At 51.8% G+C, this 18,139-nt stretch overlaps 6 protein-coding genes across 6 annotated transcripts; 2 read left to right on the top strand and 4 right to left on the bottom strand.

Moving 5' to 3' along the window:
- Positions 1–290: 290 nt before the first annotated feature.
- Positions 291–4,096, bottom strand: Asppvi_007152 (putative vesicle-mediated transport protein (Imh1); the record flags this gene model as incomplete). The annotated part of the gene is made up of 3 exons (XM_043303045.1): positions 291–3,379; positions 3,441–3,870; positions 3,962–4,096. The coding sequence occupies 3 exons, from the start codon at positions 4,094–4,096 to the stop codon at positions 291–293; spliced, it is 3,654 nt and encodes a 1,217-aa protein (XP_043158980.1).
- A 993-nt stretch (positions 4,097–5,089) lies between these two features.
- On the top strand, positions 5,090–9,737 carry nte1 (lysophospholipase; the record flags this gene model as incomplete). The annotated part of the gene is made up of 2 exons (XM_043303046.1): positions 5,090–5,433; positions 5,507–9,737. 2 exons carry the CDS (start codon positions 5,090–5,092, stop codon positions 9,735–9,737), a joined length of 4,575 nt encoding a protein of 1,524 aa, XP_043158981.1.
- Positions 9,738–10,742: 1,005 nt separating this feature from the next.
- On the bottom strand, positions 10,743–11,409 carry Asppvi_007154 (uncharacterized protein; the record flags this gene model as incomplete). Its single annotated transcript, XM_043303047.1, has 4 exons — positions 10,743–10,869; positions 10,937–11,059; positions 11,113–11,216; positions 11,266–11,409. 4 exons carry the CDS (start codon positions 11,407–11,409, stop codon positions 10,743–10,745), a joined length of 498 nt encoding a protein of 165 aa, XP_043158982.1.
- Positions 11,410–13,568: 2,159 nt separating this feature from the next.
- Positions 13,569–16,058, bottom strand: Asppvi_007155 (actin-related protein ARP5; the record flags this gene model as incomplete). The annotated part of the gene is made up of 5 exons (XM_043303048.1): positions 13,569–13,601; positions 13,661–14,437; positions 14,486–15,426; positions 15,473–15,793; positions 15,863–16,058. 5 exons carry the CDS (start codon positions 16,056–16,058, stop codon positions 13,569–13,571), a joined length of 2,268 nt encoding a protein of 755 aa, XP_043158983.1.
- A 541-nt stretch (positions 16,059–16,599) lies between these two features.
- On the bottom strand, positions 16,600–17,023 carry Asppvi_007156 (DASH complex subunit DAD4; the record flags this gene model as incomplete). The annotated part of the gene is made up of 5 exons (XM_043303049.1): positions 16,600–16,628; positions 16,681–16,765; positions 16,819–16,863; positions 16,911–16,967; positions 17,021–17,023. 5 exons carry the CDS (start codon positions 17,021–17,023, stop codon positions 16,600–16,602), a joined length of 219 nt encoding a protein of 72 aa, XP_043158984.1.
- Positions 17,024–17,432: 409 nt separating this feature from the next.
- Positions 17,433–17,990, top strand: Asppvi_007157 (uncharacterized protein; the record flags this gene model as incomplete). The annotated part of the gene is made up of 1 exon (XM_043303050.1): positions 17,433–17,990. The coding sequence occupies one exon, from the start codon at positions 17,433–17,435 to the stop codon at positions 17,988–17,990; it is 558 nt and encodes a 185-aa protein (XP_043158985.1).
- Between the last annotated feature and the right edge of the window lie 149 nt (positions 17,991–18,139).

The raw sequence follows: 18,139 nt of genomic DNA on the forward strand, positions 1-18,139 counted from the left end.
GTGTATGATTCGCTTCTTTGTACAGCTTTGCAATTGAGGCAGAGCTAAGGGCAACGATGTTAAGGAACCCGGTATGTCGATGTTCGTATTTAAGTGGCCGAAGAATAAAATCTCGCCGCGAACCCCACCTTCGGTTCTGGAACTATATCGACCGCCCGGCACGCCCTGCCGATGACATCTATGGAGTATACACACTATGGAATAAGGAAGACAAGACTATGTACTCTTTGATTGCCAAATGACAAATACGCTCAAAAGATAGGAGATAGCGGAACTTGAGTCCATGCTAATCATCGAGATGTTATGGCAGCCATCCACTTTTGCTCGTCCGTTCTGTTCGTAGGTGTCAGCATCAACTCCGCCAGATAAAGGAATAGGTTTACCGACCGATCGAAATGAAGCAGCATACCCAAGACCGGAATCAGCTGCTTCTGATAGTTCTTGTCCTTCTGTTCCAAGAATTGCAGGAGCACATTCTTCAAGTAGATGTAGTCAATCGGTGCTCCCGTCGGCGTTTCGCTTCCCCGCGTCGATGGACTACGGTCCTTCGACACGGGAGATGCAACTGCCTTTCTTGGTCCTGAGTCAATCGATGAACGCGAGGACTGAGGGTTCTGGACTGCACGAGTTTCGTCCGACAACACCCGGTTAGATTTGCGAAGCTTCTCCAGTCGGCTATTCGTTTCTTCCACTGAACGACGCAGCTCGGCCTTCTCTTTCTCCAAATCACGGACTTGCTTCTCGCTTTCATCTAAAGCGTCACGTAACCGTGCCATGGCCTGGCGGATGTCGTTTAGCTCCTGCGCTGAGCGCTCCGACTGTTCCTCGAGTTGATCCCGTCTGCGCTTCCAGTCCTTTTGGGATCGCTCAAGCTCGTCCTTGTCCTCCTCCGCCGTTCTCAGTGCTTTCTCGGCTTCCCGAACCTTAGCTTTGAGCTCCTCTAGCTCTCTGGCCCGGCGCCGACCCTGAGCGCTGGCCTCGTCTTCTGCCCGATCGCGCTCTTCAATGGCGGCCTCCATCCGCTCCTTGAAGTCGCGCACCTTGGCCTCGGCACGGCCCTCAATATCGTTGAGCAAGCGCCGCATCGTCTCACCCTCGCGCGTCCGCTCGCTCAGCAAGCGATGAGCATCGGCCAGTTCTTCTTCCAAGCTCTCACAGCGTTCCCGGGCCTCCTTCATTTGCATCGCTAGCTCAGCACTCTGGTCGCGCATACTGTTCATCAGACTCTGCGCGCTGGCGTGCTGTGCGGTCTTCAGCTGGATTTCCTCTCTCAGACCACCAAGCTCCTTGTTCAATTGAATGACCTTGTTTTCAACCTCCCGCAGCTGAGACCGAGCGGTCTTGAGCTCATCTTGCGCTCTGGATAGGTCTGCTGCAATCTTCTCCTTTGATTCAACGGCTTCCTGCTTTTTGCTCTCTGAGTATCGCAAGTCAGATTGAGCAACGGTCAGATTTTCCTCGGCCTTCAGACGGCTGTCTGTCTCCTGTCTGATCTTCTGGTTAAGCGTCTTCACCTCGGCGTCGCGCTCGGAGATAGTAGACTTGAGGGTCTTCACTTCGGCACGTAACTCCTCATGTTTACCCTCTAGGGTCCTCAATTCAGATGTCTTACTCGCCAGGGCGTCCTTCGTCGACTTCAGTTCCGAGGATTCCGCCCGTAGGCTCTTCAATTCTGGTTGTAATTTCTGCAAAGTCTCCCGCAAATCTGTCAGATCCTTGAACCTGGTAGCAGCCAGTTGCTGAGCAGCAGAAAGCTCCGTCTCGAGGTTGGTGAGTTTGACCTTGAGGTTTTCGTAGTCCTCCTTGAGACCACTGTGCATCTTCTCCGAGTCTGCGCTCTTAGAGGCATGGCTCGTCTGTACATCAGTTAATTCCTTTTCCAATTTGGATATCGTCTCCTCTAGAGCCTTCTTTTCTGCAGTTAGTTCCTTGATCTTGTCCTTCGCTTCGACATGATCTTGGCCAAGGTGAAGTAGATCGTCACGTAAGGATTCGATTTCCTCTTTGAGGTCCTCCTCTCCTTTAAGTTTCGAGCTCAGACGGTCGATTGCTGCCTCCTTCTCTTCCAGCTGCTGTGTCAGTGTCTGGATCTTTTGCTCAAGTTCGGCCAACTTCGAAGCTGCTTGGTCGGACTCTGCTGCGTGCGATTCCTTGTCCTCGAGCACAGCGGTACCGGTAGCCTTGGCTGTATCTTCTCCGCCTTTTCCGCCCTTCTTCTTTTTGTTCTTCTTCTTTTTACCCGCGCCCGCGCCACCGGTCGAGCCATTTGCTGGGGGGCCTGGCTCTGTAGCCACATTGCCACCCCCCGACTCTTCTTGAGGAGGTGCCAGGCTCTTTCGGAAAAGGTCAAAGTCGGGGGGCTGTCCGCTCGCGGCTTCATCTCTGGTTTGCTGCCACTCGGCGTTGTCTTTCAGGTTGTTGTTTAGATAATCAACGATGTTCTGCAGTTTGCCCAGCTCCTCGACTTTACAACCCATGTCAGCCTTAAGATCCGACACCACTACTTCCGTGTCTTTGAGCTGAGACCGCAGGTTGTCCACGAGGCCCTGGAGAACTCCCAATTTTTTCTCGCTAGCATCTTTCTCCTTGGCGACCTCCTCCAACTTTCCCTCCAACTCCTTTTGCTGGTCATTGTCCTTCGACTGCGTGACTTGATCCTGAAGCTTCTCAATTTCTTCCGTCTTCTGTTTCAACTCAGCCTTTAGTCTCTCGGCCTCCGCGCTTGCCTTGGCAATGGCACCCTCCGATTCTGCGAGCTTGGCTTTGAGATCGTCAACCTCAGCCTGCTTGGTATCCTTCAGCTCCTTGATTTCCGAATCCTGTTTGTCTCTAATATCTCTCAATTCCACGACCTCGCAAGTTGCGGATTCAAGATTTTGCACCATGCCCTCCGTTGACTCACGAGCGACAGCAAGATCGCGCTTGAGCGACTCGACCTGCGACTTGAGAGTCTCAACCTCTTCCTGCTTCTCCTTCAGTTCAGACTCCAATCGGGGTAGTTCATTATCGAACGAAAAGAACTCCTCGCTTTCTTCTTTCACTGGCGCTTCCTTCTTTGAAGCAGTATCTCCAGTAGCGGCGGTTTTCTCCTCCTTGGCGTCTTGCGTCGTGTCCTTCTTGAGATTGGCGACCTCGTCCCAAGCCTCCCTTGTCGACTTCTGCGCTTCCTCCAGCTTTTTCTTGTAGTCGTCCCTTTCCGTAGTGACTCGTTTGAGCTCCTCAATCACCATGTCCCCTTTCAATGTGATCTGATTCAAGTACTCAGTGAGAGCTTTCGGATCGGCAATCGACGTCAGAGGAGTGTTTTCTCGTAGCGCGGCTTCGAACGGTTCGATCGACAGGACACGTGCATGGGCCATACGGTACGCTTTGAGTAATTCTATGTGCAAACCAAGGTCAGCCGCACCACCACAAGCATACTTGCTGGCTGAATGTCGAACCTTGATACCGGGATTCCAACTTGGTCAGTCTGCGTAACTTGACTCTGATCTCCGGCGGCAGCTCGGACGACAGTTGGTTTCCCTCCGTCGTAGGCACCTCCTTCCCAGCCGACGGCTCATCTGTAGATGGTTTGTCCTCCCCAGCGTCCTTTGCCGGCGCCGTCTCGGATCCACCTGCAGACTCCAGCCGGGGGGTAACAGATCGACTAGACCCTTCATCGTCTCCGATCGCAAATTCCTGCTCAAACTCGTTGGGATCCGGGGTGCGGACGGGAGTGCCTGTGTTGCGCCGGGGGCGGGTAGTTCGTCGACTCGGGGACAGATTGCGGGTAGGGCGACGAGCGGAGTTGGACCGGGAGAGTACATCTTGGGAGGTTCTCTGGCGGGCCTGTTCCTCTGCGATCCGGGAATCGATCGCCTCGCGTATGCGCTGTAAATCAAGGGCGATTACAACGTTAGCTCAAGAAGATAATACTCCCGATAATCGATCAAAACACACTGATAAACGGGAGATACTGTACCTGAAACATGACCGTGGAGGGCCCGCGAGCCAGGACCACGACAAAACTGACAAACGAGACACAGAAGTGAAGAAGATGAGAAAGGAAGAACAGGAAAAGAAGCAGAAGATTGAGAGGAACAATGAGAGGGATCATGAAGGGACACCTGAGACGCCTCCAGCGAATGAATATCGGGCGGCCAGATCTCGGGACTGAGCCAAGAAGGGCAGAAAAAGGAGCAGCGAACTTATGTCCGACTACAGCAAAGAGTATACAAAAAGGGCTTAGGGGAGCTACAGTTACGGAATAGGGAATTTAAGAAACTCCCTTATGATCGTAGATTAGATATATGGGATTTAAAGATAAAGAAGCGGATGTTGTTGATGTTCAAAATGTTCTTTATATTCCAAGTAATCGTCAGTTCATGCAGGAGGACTCAGGCACCACAGTGCGGCTCGGCTTTCATAAAGTGTCTAGTCCAACGCCGATGAGCATACTTCAGTTTCAATTTGCTACTTCAGATGCCAGTCCATGTAGGATCAAAGATTGTTTGTTGTTATCCGATTGCTGCCAAACCGCTGCTGCTGGAGTTTCGGCGAGGAGCGGTCAAATATATGTAGAAACTCACCGAAACAGACCAAGCAGCACGCGTGGTAGATAAAACGTCAAATGGTCATAAAACCACATCTCTTGAGCTGACAATAAATAAAGATGAAGGCAATCTATCTTTCTGCAGAACTGACATTCTCCTCTCTCAACCATTGCAGGATCATTGGTGGATGAGCTTCATCTCCATGGCGATCACAAGCGCAACGGTGTGTGCTTGGACGATTTGATCCCTGCAACCGTGACTCGTGCTTCTTTTTAACTCTCCTCCGTCACCCCTCAGCTCTCCTCACACATGAACCAGCCAAAAGAGGGTGTCCTTGCACGTTTTAACATGCCTGGTTGAGGATGGGTTGTTGGACTTTCCCCTCAATACAGCCATACTACTCTCCAGCGGTCTTTTTCGCATGTGCGAATGACGTCGGCCTTGATTGCTGGGCTCGGAATCTTGGCTAGACGTTACTAGTGGATTCTCTCCAACTCTGGCCCCAAACCGAAAAAAAGCAGGTGAACCTGACAAAAAGAGACAGGAAGAAATCAGCCATGGCCGACGGAGTGACATTGATCGACTCTACTGGCCTGGATTCGTTTTCTCCTTCTCCTTGTCTGTCTCCCTCTTCCTCCTCATCAACTGCCGTCGCACTGTCCCTCGCGACGTCTGTTTCCGCCGTAACCGCCAGCTTTAGCATCTCCCATCTTCCTCCCCCGCCTTTACCCCCAATGCCTACAACTATGGCGGGGTGGATCGGATGGTTTTTTTCCTTCTTTTTCCAGGTCATTCCAAGCGTTCTATACTGGGTCATCACTTTTTCTACCATCACATTGCCCACATGGCTGTTCACTCTCTTTTCCATGAGCCTGACGTTCACAATGAACTTCACGACGCTGTAAGATTGCCCCCAAAGCTGCCGCCCCATTCGTGAGGGGAATATGCTGACCACTGCCTCAATGGACAAACAGCTTGTTAATCGTGCTGGCGATGGTTTCGACCATCAGCTGGTTTATCCGGTACCGCTTTCTGAACATGTACAGCCGATTACCTCCCGAGCCCCAGCGTAAGGAACCGCAGGTCGACCTTTTCCCTGATGTACAAGAGGGAGATTCGAAGCCCGGGCTGGCCAATTACCTGGATGAGTTCCTTAGCGCCATCAAAGTTTTTGGGTACTTGGAACGTCCTGTCTTCCACGAATTGACCCGGACAATGCAAACCAGGAAGCTGATCGCGGGCGAAACGCTTATGTTGGAGGAAGAAAAGGGATTCTGTCTGGTAGTCGACGGGTTGGTTCAGATTTTTGTAAAGTCAATGCGAGACGGGAAGTGCGACACAGATGAGGAGCTGCACCATCTCGGAGCCGAATCCTCGGACGAGGAACACCACATCGACGGGAAGCAGGGATATCAATTGCTGACCGAGGTCAAGAACGGCGCGTCGATGTCGTCCTTATTCTCAATTCTCTCACTGTTCACCGAGGACATTCAACTACGGGATACCGAGAGCTCGAATTCCAGTTCCTCCAGCATCGCCCTGCGCGCTGCTCGTGTACCCAACTCAATCCCAACGAGTCCTCGGGCTGTGATGGACAGCCCTTCCTTGGGCTTTCAAGACCACAGCGACGATACCTCCAATATGATCAGCAACGGAGATCTGCCATCCGTGCCCCCGCTGCATCTGGGAGAGAGCCGCACTCCTCCCTCCGGTCGTGACCAACACCATCAGCAGCACCATGAAGCTCGGAAGCACCCTAGCAGAATGCGCCGGAAGTCGGTCCATCCTGACATTGTTGCCCGTGCTATGGTGGATACCACAATCGCAATCATCCCAGCCAGCGCTTTCCGGCGACTGACCAGGGTCTATCCAAGGGCAACCGCCCACATCGTCCAGGTCATCCTCACCCGCCTACAGAGAGTTACGTTTGCAACGGCGCACTCCTATCTCGGTCTCAGCAACGAGGTGCTTGGTATTGAAAAGCAAATGACCAAGTTCACCACATATGATCTGCCAAACAACATGCGCGGCGCAGCTCTGGATCGTCTCAAAGACAAGTTCATCAAGGAGCGGGATCGCCTAGGCTCTGAGGAAGTCACAAAGGGAATTGCCCTACATAATCCATCTGCTAGTAGACGACGCCGATCGAGCAGCTTCTTGAGAAAGGAGGCTGCGCTGCATGCCAAAATGATGACACCTAGACGCGCGGCCACAGTGGTTACCTCGGAGAGTGCACCCAACGATCATGACACATATGGAGTTAGTCCAGGCGACCTGTTGTCGACCATTCAATCGTCTAGATTCGGCCCCAGATATGAGCAGCCTCCTCCAAAGCTACAGTCTCCTTTGGCCGAAAAGGAAAACACCCATTTCCGGCTTCCAGCCATGCAAGCGCGTCATAGTTTCCGCCGACAAGACGCAGTGGACGAGGATGCGCTGTTCCGCGAGTGCATCCTGGATTGCATCATGAAGGCGATCGGTCTCTCGAGTAGTACTCGTGACGCTTTGCGCAAAAGCAGCCATTCTGGCGAGGCATCTCCCAAGCTTCTTTCCTATGATTCTCGACGTCAGAAGGCGATTTTTACCAACAACGCCTTTGGCTTTATTGACCCATACGAAGGCTCGGCAGATGGAGAGACAGAGTCTTTGATGTCCATGTCTGTAACGAGTGCAGGGGGCACATCACCAGTGATCAACTTGCGGGAAGAGCTCCGTAACGACATCGAGATCGTCTATTTCCCTAAGGGTTCCGTCCTGGTGGAACAGGGAGAGCGCCACCCAGGTTTGTACTATGTGATTGATGGATTCTTGGACGTAGGTGTGCCGATTGTCGAAAAAGGGGAAGACCTCGTGGGGGTGTCCAAACCAGCAGCTTCGAAGGAGCCTTTTCCCACCCTGAAGCGGACGACAACCGCCAACTCGATTGGCGCGGGCGGCACAGCTGCCAATGATCCTCGCCGAAGAAAGCAATCTCGGAAATCCCTGTACCTGATCAAACCCGGCGGTATTCAAGGCTACGTTGGGGCAGTAGCGTCCTATAGATCTTCCACGGACGTCGTTGCCAAGACGGACGTCTACGTTGGCTTCCTCCCACGGGCTTCCTTGGAGCGCATCGCGGAGCGGTATCCGATCGCTTTGCTGACGCTTGCAAAGAGGCTGACAAGCCTCCTTCCACGTCTGCTCCTCCACATCGATTTCGCTCTCGAATGGGTACAGGTGAACGCCGGTCAAGTTATCTACCACCAAGGCGACGAGAGCGACGCAATTTATCTTGTCTTGAATGGACGATTGCGGTCAGTTCTTGAAACTCCAGGCAACAAACTAGCCGTCATTGGCGAATACGGCCAAGGAGAAAGCGTGGGTGAGCTCGAGGTGATGACCGAGTCCACTCGCCCGGCTACTCTCCATGCGATCCGTGATACCGAACTGGCCAAGTTCCCAAGATCTCTTTTCAACAGCCTCGCACAGGAACACCCGGGAATTACCATTCAGGTCTCTAAACTGATTGCGCAACGGATGCGGGATTTGGTCGAACGGCCGGTGACCGAGAAAGGGGTCGAACGAATCAACGCTGGTGGTGTGCAAACGGCAACCTCGACCGTCAATCTCCGCACCGTGGGCATTCTGCCCGTGACGGCGGGCGTTCCAGTGGTCGAATTCGGCAATCGACTATTGCACGCTCTTCATCAGGTTGGAGTGACGAACGGTGTTACATCGCTCAACCAGGCGGCCATTTTGAATCATCTAGGGCGCCATGCGTTCAGCAAGATGGGCAAGCTCAAGTTGTCCCAGTACCTTGCCGATCTAGAAGAGAAGTATGGCATGGTTCTTTACATCGCTGACACTAACGTGAACTCTCCGTGGACGCAAACATGCATCACGCAGGCCGATTGCATTCTTCTGGTTGGTCTGGCCGAATCGTCCCCCAGTATTGGAGAGTACGAGAGGTTCCTGCTTGGCATGAAGACTACGGCTCGGAAGGAGCTGGTATTGTTGCACTCGGAGCGGTATTGTCCGCCTGGACTGACTCGGCGGTGGTTGAAGAACCGAGTATGGATCAATGGCGGCCACCATCACATTCAAATGGCCTTCCGTCTGACAGCCGAGCCCTCACATCCGGAAACCAAGCGCTTCGGAACAGTGCTCAAGCAGCGGGTCCAGGTGCTGCAGGCGGAAATCCAAAAGTACACATCGCGGAGGATTCGCCAGACACCTCTTTATTCCGCTCAATCCCCGTTCAAAGGCGATTTCCATCGGCTTGCGCGTCGGCTGTGTGGTAGAGCTGTTGGTTTGGTGCTTGGTGGAGGAGGAGCAAGAGGTATTGCGCACGTTGGTGTGATCAAAGCGCTCGAAGAGGCCGGTATCCCTGTTGACATCATCGGCGGCACATCGATCGGTTCGTTCATTGGTGCGTTGTATGCTCGAGATGCCGACGTGGTTCCCATGTATGGCCGTGCGAAGAAGTTTGCTGGCCGCATGGGAAGCATGTGGCGGTTCGCGCTGGATCTGACGTACCCGACGGTCTCCTACACGACCGGCCACGAGTTCAACCGCGGAATCTTCAAGACCTTTGGTGATAGCCAGATCGAGGATTTCTGGCTTGAGTTCTACTGCAACACGACCAACATCAGCAAATCGCGCCCTGAGTACCATTCCTCTGGATATGTCTGGCGCTACGTGCGTGCATCCATGTCGCTTGCGGGTCTGATCCCGCCCATTTGCGATGAGGGAAGCATGCTCCTCGACGGCGGCTACATTGACAATCTGACCGTCGACCATATGAAGGGTCTCGGTGCGGATGTGATCTTCGCCGTTGACGTGGGCTCTATCGACGACAATACACCTCAAGTCTACGGAGACTCTCTCTCCGGATTCTGGTCCGTCTTCAATCGCTGGAACCCGTTCTCCTCGTGCCCCAATCCGCCAACACTATCCGAGATCCAGGCACGTCTGGCCTATGTCTCGTCTATTGACAACCTGGAGCGCGCCAAGAACATCCCGGGTTGTCTGTACATGCGTCCCCCTATAGATGGATACGGCACGCTGGAGTTTGGCAAGTTCGATGAGATCTACCAGGTCGGATACGCCTTTGGCAAGCAGTTCCTGGAGAAGCTGAAGACCGAGGGGTCCCTCCCGTTGCCGGAGGAGACTGAGGAGAAGAAGAAGCTGCAACGTACCATGGCTCCCCGCCGAGCCAGTATATGATTAGATGTTGTCCTTTGTTTTTGAGCGTTCATTTGTTGCATTATACCAGACACTGACTCCTATATTGCATGCATGAACGTGACCAGTTGCGGCTGTTCATGCGGTATCTTGGCTGACTTGATGTACATAAACCCTCGGAGTGTACTATAGAATTGAAGTACAAAGCATTGAGCATTGCAATTCAAGGGATGCATGGAAGTCTTTCGACCCGTCCACTGCTGTCGACAAACGCGGACTACCTACTTAGTGACACCATGTAATCGGGGACTCCCCTTGTTACTTCTTGCCTTGATCTCGTCTTCTTGTGCCCCCATCTCCTTTTCGTCCTCCTTAGCTTCCCACTTGTTGTTCTCGATTCTTGATCATTCCGTTTCACCTTTTTTCAGCTTCTCAGTCTGTTCTTCAGCTCGACGACCTTAATATTTCTGATGTACCCCGCCTGCTCTTTCGTTCGCAGGATGTCCGTCTTCGCGGCATCGTATCTCCTGTTCCCCCTTTCTCGCTCCGTAATTCCTCGCTTTCCGTAGCAACCTTGTCCGCTGTCTGGGCTTCCTAATCGAGCTGGTACATTCTGCTTACTCTAGTCCTCCCGATTGAGGTCTTTTCGAGGCATTGTAGAGCAAGTACTGTGCACAGGCTCTGAGACAGAACCGAAATCCCGCAATATAGGGACTCAAATGAATGAATGCATGCATCATCGAAATGAATAATTGTATCTGAGACTCAAAGAGTAGGCAAGCGTGGGTATCTCCACAACATCATTCAACCGACGACTACATCACATCATTAGGGGTATGGTATGGGTATTAGTACTAAACATTAACGTCATCAGAGAAATCCACGCATCGCCTCCTCATACGACTCCGCTCATCGTTCATCCCAGACAAGAATCACCATCATCCCGGCTCGTGTGTCATCGTCTCGTAGCTTCATCTTTTCATTGCCAGGCGTCCCCTAACGGATCATACCAGCCGCAGAAAGCAGGTAGCACCCGCAAGAAGGCACCTAGACCGCAGTAGTAGTAGTGGCAGCCGCAGCGCCGGGACCAGTCTTCTCGCGGACGGGCACGTTCTCACGACGGTATGCCGAAAGGGCCGCGATCTCGAGGAACATCCCGACGAAGGTGAAGAAGCTGTTTGCAGCCGTTAGCTACCACTCTCTCAAAATCCAAACGGCAAGAAAGGCGGGTAGGAACATACAAGGCCAAGAAGATAAAAGACTCGTTGGCCTTTTTCTTGCTGCAGTCGACGAATGGGGGAGAGCTGAAGTAGCAGTCCTCCTCGTTGTAGTCTTGCGCCGCGAAGATGAAGGCCGTGAGCCAGCTTTGGTCCTGTTAGCTTGTGTCGGGTTGTGAGAGAGAAGGGGAGAAGTATACAGGTATGAGAAGATGATATCGATAGCAAGGACGAATTTGCTCAGGGCCGTGGGCATGAACGGGGAGATGAAGGCCGGTAGGAAGAAGGCGACCGACAGTGTGGACTATCTCGTCAGTATACAGACATGATGGGATGCGTAAGAGGGGACATACGATGACTTCCTGGTAGATAAGATGCTGGCCGCGAGGACCAAGGTGGATGAAGTAGGAGGTGATGCCCATCACGATGACAGCGCTGGACCACTGCATCACGCGAGTGATGAGCTGCAGCGGACGAGTAACCGCACTCGAGAACATGGCTGCTATTGTGTGATAGTGGATGGAGATGTAAAGGCAGGGACAGGAGTTTGTGCTGCACCGAAGGGTAGTGGTGTGCCGCAGAGCCAACCAGCGCGTCGATGGATGATATATCAAGAGACGGCAAGTTAGGGACGGGCTGGTCGCAGACTTTATACATCAACGAGGGGTATCAGAGCGAGCCGAATCAACCGGAATCCAGGCTCGCTTCATGCGTCCTGCGTCACGGGCACTGCACTTCTGCCAAAGGGGCATAGTCCACAAAGCATACAGACATGCTTGCTATCCCCAGATGCGTCATAGTCTTTTTTCTTCCGATGCAAGGAATCCAGAACTTGATAGCTCATCTGCACCGTGAGCGAGCACCGACGGTGATTGGCTCGAGATGGGTGGTATGAGCAACCGAGCTCACCCAGCCCACCTTGCATACCGTAATGGGTACATGCTGGAAGAAGGCCCAAAGGCAGTTCCAGTGGATTCTACCCCGTCAATGCGGTATGCAGCATACTGTTGTCTCACAAGCGGGGGAGAAGCCTAATCCTCAATCAAGGGGTTCCCATCGGGCTGCAAATTGATCATCAGAAACCGGTCTGATCTGCACGGCAAGGTGTAGGTATCCGGAATAAGTCCGAGGACGTACACAAACAAGGACAGGATGGAATCAGGGCAGCCAGCCTAGACTGTTGCTCTGTTGTTGCGTTGAGTCATGGCGAAAGATGTCCAGTCGGCAACCCGCGGAATCGAGGAGATCGTCTATAGTCGGCTTTTCGTGAAGACTTGAGAAAGCTGATCAATTATCGCGCTAGTAGTCACTAGCCAGAAGTCAATTCAGAAACCTTGTTGTCATCATCAAAAACGGCTGGAATGTGGATGAAAGTATCAGGCGATCCGATCTGCATGCATTGACCAAGAGGGGAACACGCAAGTTTGTCGGCCACTTTTGGAGAGTAAGAACATCTCTAACCAGTTACCATCAGAGGTACAACTGACTGGACGGAGCTCTAAACAAGATCAGGATCACCAGGGATAAGGGATCCGATAATACACATTGATATCAGGCCAGCTTTGTTCAAAACGGTTGGAATTTCCCAAGCCGGGAGACACGGCTTCCAACAAAGATCCCATTGATGGAGCGACAGACCGAGTAACAGAATCAGATGATCAAAAGAAAAGCTTTTCTCAATCTTCTGTAATCCTCTAGACTGGTCTTTTCCCATTATTGAATCGACGTTGGGATTGGCTTTGACTCCAGCAGTAGCGCCAACAGTGGGAAGGTTTAAGGAAGTAGGACATGATCGACATACAGAACCAACCAGTAGATCACCCTACAGACACCACCTGCAACCATCATGTGAATGAGCATCGTCGCCCATCCGACAAATCCCAGACCAGCGCAGGTTTCTTTGTCCTATTGCGGAACAGTCGGCACCTACGCATAGGATTTGCTTCATCGGCTTCACTACGGGATTGACTTTCAGCCTTGTCAATAGAGGCAGAACCTACTTTCGGTCTACAGGGCTGAGATCTGCATCGAGAGCGATGGCCCTTGCTAGCGCGCTGCTATGATGTTTGAAGTTCATTGAGCGGTTAATCGTAGGGGAAAGCCGACCGTCGTATGATTTGGACTCTCCCTATCACTTCGTTTTTCCATCCGAGAAAAGTCCGACTGCGGACAGGGATATAGCATGAGTAAAATGATTGAACTCTCTTTGCTGTCTATCTACCATAGAAGAACACTCGCTCAATCCCTTGCCGAAGGTCTGAAACTCTGTACTCAACCCCTGTCTTTGTTTGGAGGAGTCGGTCTGCCTAGCTGTGCAGGTACTTGTACATCTGCAGTAGAATGTCTGGGCAGTACAACGGTCATTTGATCCGCCAGTTACAGAGTGAAAAATCCATCAAGCATAATCTATGCGATTGGTCGTTTTCTACTATCCAAGTACCATAACACTATTACATTACAAGCGATTCGTAGAATGACTTTTGAATCAACCTGCACTTGGGCAAACCCTTCACACAAATGTGATGCCCTTGCCCTGACGCCAGACTCCCCAAGTCCTGCCCTCACGCTATAAATACAAACATAGTAAGAGGTAGATCTCTCCGTCCTCATCCTTGTTGTGAATGCCTGAGTTGAATCCACGTGGAGTCAAACCATATTACCACGAGGTGACATTCCCCAGGTCGTGCTCCTATTGTATTGTTAGTCATTCCACTCCAAACGTCTCAGTAGATACATCACCTGACGTACCTTAATGTACTCGCTTCCTTTTTCCAGATATTCCTCCCGTGACAGGGAGTAATTCTTCAATCCCGATCCAGATGCCCACTGTGCTGCACCCTTCCATGCGTCGAGCACCGGGTCCGCCGCCCGGCGCACATTCAGTTGCGCATCTACAGGTAGGTATCCCCCAAACTCGTTGCGAATTCGCTCATCGAATCCTTTGAAGAGAGTGTTGCCGCCGGTGAGGAACACGTCACGCAGCAGTTTGGCCTGATCCTCTGGGTTAGAGAAACGCTGGTTAACGATACCGGCCGCAATCTCCAAGAGGCCAGCCTGGTCGATTCCGGCAATCGATGGCTTGAAAACGACCTCGGGCACCCGGATCCGCTCAACATTGAGATGGATCTGATTAGCCTCACGCTGACTTTCAGGGTCAAATGGCCAGGGTCCACGCAGGAAAACATGTACCAGACTCTTGGTCCAGTCGGACTGCGCAGCGAGAGTGTGGTTCTCTGTAAACTCGGGATCGTACTCCAGAAGCTCGTTCTCAACGTTGTTGAGCATTTCGCCGAGGTCTTCCTCTTCCTCCTCGTCACTCTGTTCTCCGGTCGCCACTGTGCGATAAACACCCCAGTCCTCATCGTTGGCGCCGAAATCGTCGTCGTCACCACCTCTCCTTCGCTTCTTCGGCCCATCCGCAGCGAGGTTTGCTAGGGTTTTCATACGCATCTGGCTGGCGAGCGACTTCCGATTACCCAGGTCCGCCTTCATCCTATCGCGCTCCTTGATCTTTTGCAGGATATTCTACGAATAGTTAGTTACGTTGCCGAAGTCACACAAGAATCAACTCACCTGGCGAGCAGTTCTCCGTTCGGCAACCCAGTTCTCAAAGTCGTTCTCACGCTTCTCCCGATCCAGTCGCTCCTCTTCCTCTCTTCGTGCCTTCTCCCGTTCCTTCTCGGCTTTGGCACGTTGCCGAGCCTCGATGTTCGACTTCATGAGTCGCTGGTGGCGCTTCTCCTTCAAGCCTGCCTCGTCCAGCTCTTCGTCCGGAACATCCAGAAGTGGGAAAGACATATCTTCAGGAGGCTCTTCAGTCTCTTCGACTCCTAGATCTCGGTTTCTAGAGCGTTTGATGGATCGTTCGAGGTCACGAATCAGCCGGTCTAGATGAGCCTCATCTTTCAGATCCTCGGAGTCCAAGATGCGCCTGGCTTCCTTCTTGGTTTCAGACGCAAGCCCACGCTGTAAGTCCTTCCAGTACTCGAGCTCCTGCTCTTTCTTCATCAACTTTTCCAGCCGCATTTTTGCGGCTTGCTCCTGCAGGCGACGTCCACTCTCTTTCTTCCGCTCCGCAATCCGCGCCAGTTCCTCCTCAGTTTTCTCTGGTACTACATGCTCTGTAAAAGGGTATTGAATGACATGATCCCTGTCTTCAAGCCCTGTCCACTCGAGATAACTGCTCAGCTCGCGGTCATAGTCTGTAGATACGTAGCAATGCTTGTGAACCAAATCTTCCATCTGGCTTTCGGTCATTCGGGCTGGAAATGTGGGGTACTTTAGCTTCATAAGCTTAAGCAGGTACTCTGACGCATGCATGCCACCCCAGTTCAACCGCGAGCAATTCGAGAGCACGGCTTTCGAGTTCAGGACAGGGATAACATGCGTCGATGTGTGGGACGAGGAGATAATCAGACCATCGGTGCCTTTATTGTACCGGTACGAAAATAATGAGTCGATTCCGTAAGCGACAGATGGTGCCGAATAGCACTCGAAGAGGATCTCGTTCATCACTACGCGGGTCAGATCATAGTCCTTGCAAAACAAGCATTTACTCACTTCTTCTGGGGTAGTTCAGATTCGCGATCGGCTCAGTCATTACGATAGGCCGATCAACGCCTCCGTTGGCACCATCGACTCCCAGCTTGATGAACACGTAGTCCAGTAATCCCTCCATCACATCCCAGTTTCCAACCACGCTTGTGCCAGGGTCAAAAGCATACCGCAGCTGACCTCGAGTCGTGGCATCCACATAAGCGTCGTAACCGATAAATTGACAAGCTTTGTTGAGCTTTCGATCGCGGTACCGACTCATCACAGGGGGGAGGATCAACCGCGGCGACTTGTCGAAAGACCAGCCGGCCTTGAGAAGACTTGCTCCTGTAATAGCAAACTAGCGTCAGTATGTTATGGCAGTCATCGAAAACAAATAAGTGAAATAGAACAGACCATTGTCAATCACGATAGCGCTTGTAGAGGGTTTCGACCTGCTCCGTTCATACCCATCGGGTTGCGGCGGTTGATACCCTTTGAACGGATTATCCTGGACATTGTATATTTTTGGAGGAGGCTTCGCCGCGTTCTTCTCGGTCGGAGTGACCGCAACGCGACCGGGCAAAAGGGTCTGCACTGAGGTAATCGTCATGACGACTTGCTGTAGAGGACAAATCGGAGCAGCAACTCAGGTCGATGGGCTATTCACCGCATCGTCAAATCAGTTGCAAGCAGAAGGTAACAGATAGAAGCGGTTTGGCGATTCGCAATATGTGCACGATGCTGCTGCTCTGAATCGGTGGATGATGGAGCGAGCGTTGACTGTGATGGGCGATCGGAAGGAGGAATCTGAGCTTCGGATCCCCAGGTTTGCTCGGCGGAGAGGGAAGCGACTCTGGCGGCGTTTGTATATTGCCAAGCCTGACTGGCAGTTGATGAGAATGCTCCACTCACAGGCAATTATTAACATCCATGTTGTCTCGTTGGACATGCATTTCCTGTAGATTGCATAATAGGTCTTTATTGACTGCTTACTCTTGCTCTCTCTACCTTCATAGCCTTTAGCTCTATTCTTGCTCAGAGCTACAGAAAAGGGGAAGAAGAACGAGAAAAAAAACTTGATTGAAATATGAGGTCGTTATCATTCATTACAAGCTAAATTCAAACAAACAAGGAKGACAATCTCATCGTCCTTATGACGGCTCCTTCAGATTCTCCGTAGCTACATCAGATCAGCAAGACTGTAGCCTTCCGTGGGGTAGGTCAACTCATACCTTCCAAGTGGAAGAGAACGTTAGACTGGTAGTTCTTAAACATCTGAGCCACAAGCTCCACGTTCATGTTCTGGATGTTGACCTCCTGATAGACCACCGTGAGCATTATGCCATTAAACATGAGCGGAAGAAGCGTACCTGGAGGCTCTTGTTCATGACCATGATTGACTCGTTGAGTTTCTCCTACCAGCAATCAGTCATGCAGGCCTTCAACAGGGATAGTAACATACAATGTTGTTGATAATTCGAGAAAGCAGTAGCGCTTGTTGATGCTCGTGTGGACTCTCCTAAGGTTTTTTATCAGTTTACCAAGCAAAGAAAGACTCCATTTCCAGCCTACCATTTTTGACTTGTTATCGAAACGGGCGTGATGTACTCCGTAGAGGCAATGTTTGTTTATTGCGCGACTGTTAGGTATCAACTACAATTCATCACGTGATCTACAGTTGTCTTTGTTCCCCCGCTGTGACTTCGCCCGATGGACGACAGGAACTATTTAGAATATGATGTGAAAATAAAATTCCAAATTTCAGAAATCTGAACGTGCTTAACAGCTATTCAGTTATCCAACACTGTGCCAATTGACTTTGAGAGTGTCCGCCGTTTGTCATCCGCTTACCGTACCAGCGGATGGCCATGTTCCAGACACTTTGAGCGTCTACCGCGACATCAAGGTTACGATTCTCTACAACGTCAAGAACAGCGCATCATCCACTCCATCCGCATCGTCCTTTCACAAAAAATCATCAATCATGGGTGCTCCTCCTACTCCTGCCGAAAGTCAGGAACATCAACAACTCCTCAACCGCCTGGACATCGCCCAGGTTCCACGCCCCTTCCGCAACCCGCACTGGAGGCCGTCGCAGCGTCGCAACAAGAACGTCAAACAACTTATCTCTGAGAACTCCAGAAAGGAGGCATCTGTTATGGCGACACAAGCGAACTCTGGCGCATCCACTCCTTTACAACCCAGCACCGACGGCAGCCAAACGCCCGTTGAAAGCTCCGCTCGCACGAACATCGCCCAGGCGGCGCAGAACCTGTCGACGCTCGTCTTGGAGAAGAACGCAAGGGCCATGTTTCCATCGGGGCCTGCGGTGACATATACCAACATTGAATCGGCTCCATCACTGCATCCGTCGCAGCACACGCGCTACTGCGATATCACGGGGCTTCCGGCACCATACACAGACCCCAAGACTCGGCTCAGATACCATGATAAAGAGATCTTCGGAGTCATTCGGACATTGAGCCAAGGTGTTCCAGAGAGCTATCTCGAACTGAGAGGAGCTCATGTCGTGCTGAAATAGACGATCATCCATCTCATGTTACGAAAGTTCTACGTTCGTGCGCACCAGAAGCAGGTAGGTTACATTATAGACACTCGGATTTCAAAGATTAATTTGTTGCTCTATCCAGATAATCACTTGCAGGATACAAGTGCATGTACGACCAACAC

The sequence above is a fragment of the Aspergillus pseudoviridinutans genome, assembly GCF_018340605.1.
Source record: "Aspergillus pseudoviridinutans IFM 55266 DNA, scaffold_5, whole genome shotgun sequence".
Lineage (NCBI taxonomy): Eukaryota > Fungi > Ascomycota > Eurotiomycetes > Eurotiales > Aspergillaceae > Aspergillus > Aspergillus pseudoviridinutans.